Source organism: Suricata suricatta, unplaced genomic scaffold (genome assembly GCF_006229205.1).
Source record: "Suricata suricatta isolate VVHF042 unplaced genomic scaffold, meerkat_22Aug2017_6uvM2_HiC HiC_scaffold_2244, whole genome shotgun sequence".
NCBI lineage: Eukaryota > Metazoa > Chordata > Mammalia > Carnivora > Herpestidae > Suricata > Suricata suricatta.
The window spans coordinates 390-1,704 of NW_021867593.1; the positions used below are offsets into that span (position 1 = coordinate 390).

General features: G+C 39.1%; 1 protein-coding gene across 1 annotated transcript; it reads right to left on the minus strand.

Annotated features, from left to right (window-relative positions):
- Window positions 1–518: 518 nt before the first annotated feature.
- LOC115284834 (olfactory receptor 5B3-like) lies at window positions 519–1,307 on the minus strand (the record flags this gene model as incomplete). Its single annotated transcript, XM_029931312.1, has 1 exon — window positions 519–1,307. A coding segment is annotated over one exon (789 nt), but the record flags the coding sequence as incomplete, so codon positions are not given.
- Between the last annotated feature and the right edge of the window lie 8 nt (window positions 1,308–1,315).

A 1,315-nucleotide genomic window follows, 5' to 3' on the forward strand; every position in this document is an offset into this window, starting at 1 on the left:
ATAATCATCGAAGTGAATATTTGTGTTATACTACTCTGCCCCCGAATAGCATGAGAATATTAGTATATTCAAGCACAGTCTTATGAATACCAAAATAATAAAGCTTCCTAGGAGTCTTAGAGAAAGAATTCAACTTTTTATTCCAATATATGAATTAAATAAATTATTAGTATTAAAAACTAACAATTCTGGGAAATTTCCTTCTCTAATGTTATATATCCTCACTGGCACATGCATGCATTTATGTTCATGGTCTCATTCGTGCCCCTATTTTGTGTGTTTCTGCTTTGATGTGGTAGAAAAAAATGCACACAGAGTAAGTGAATAAACCCTTAATTAGTTTTTGACAAGGAGGACCCAACACGTCTTAACCATTCTTGTTCAGCATATATTTCTGTATATATGTTTTCTTTTTTCAGGACAAGAGATATTGAATAAGTAAGGATACAACTTCAGACTCTTAATTTCACTGTGGTCTTAATGAAACTACATTAATTTGCATTGTACGATGTTAATAATTACAATCTTAAATATAATTTTGCCTCTGAAATGACCTTCATGAGTGCACTCTTAACCTCTTTGTTCCTCATGCTGTAGACCACAGGGTTCAGCATGGGAATGACCATGGTGTAGAACACGGATGCCATTTTATCTGTGTCCATGGAATGGCTGGAGCTGGGCTGTAAGTACATAAAAATGACTGTCCCATAAAAGATGGAGACTGCAGTGAAGTGGGAGGCACAGGTGGATAAAGCCTTCTGATATCCTGCAGACGAGTGCATCTTTAGGAGGGTGATAAATATGAATATGTAGGAAATCAAGATAACCAGGAGAGCAAAAAAGGTGTTGAAACTCACTACATAAATAAGAATGAGCTCACTCACATGTCTATCAGAGCAAGAAAGAACCATGACTGCAGGAACGTCACAGAAAAAGTGATGAATCACGTTGGACTTACAAAAGGAGAGACTGAACGTGTCTCCAATGTGAATAGAGGCATTCAGGAAACCACAGACATAGGAGCCCATGGCCAGACATGCACACACACCTGTTGTCATGGTGGTGGTGTAATGGAGGGGTTTGCACACTGCTGCATAGCGGTCATAGGCCATTGAGGCCAACAGGTAACTCTCCACAGTAGCAAACCCTGCAAAAAAGAACATCTGAGCAGCACATGCATTATAGGAGATGATCTTGTCTCTTATAAGTAATCCAGCCATGACCTTGGGAGTGACAGCTGTAGAGTAACAAAGGTCCACCAGAGACAAATTACTGAGGAAAAAATACATGGGAGTGTGGAGACGAGAGTCCAACA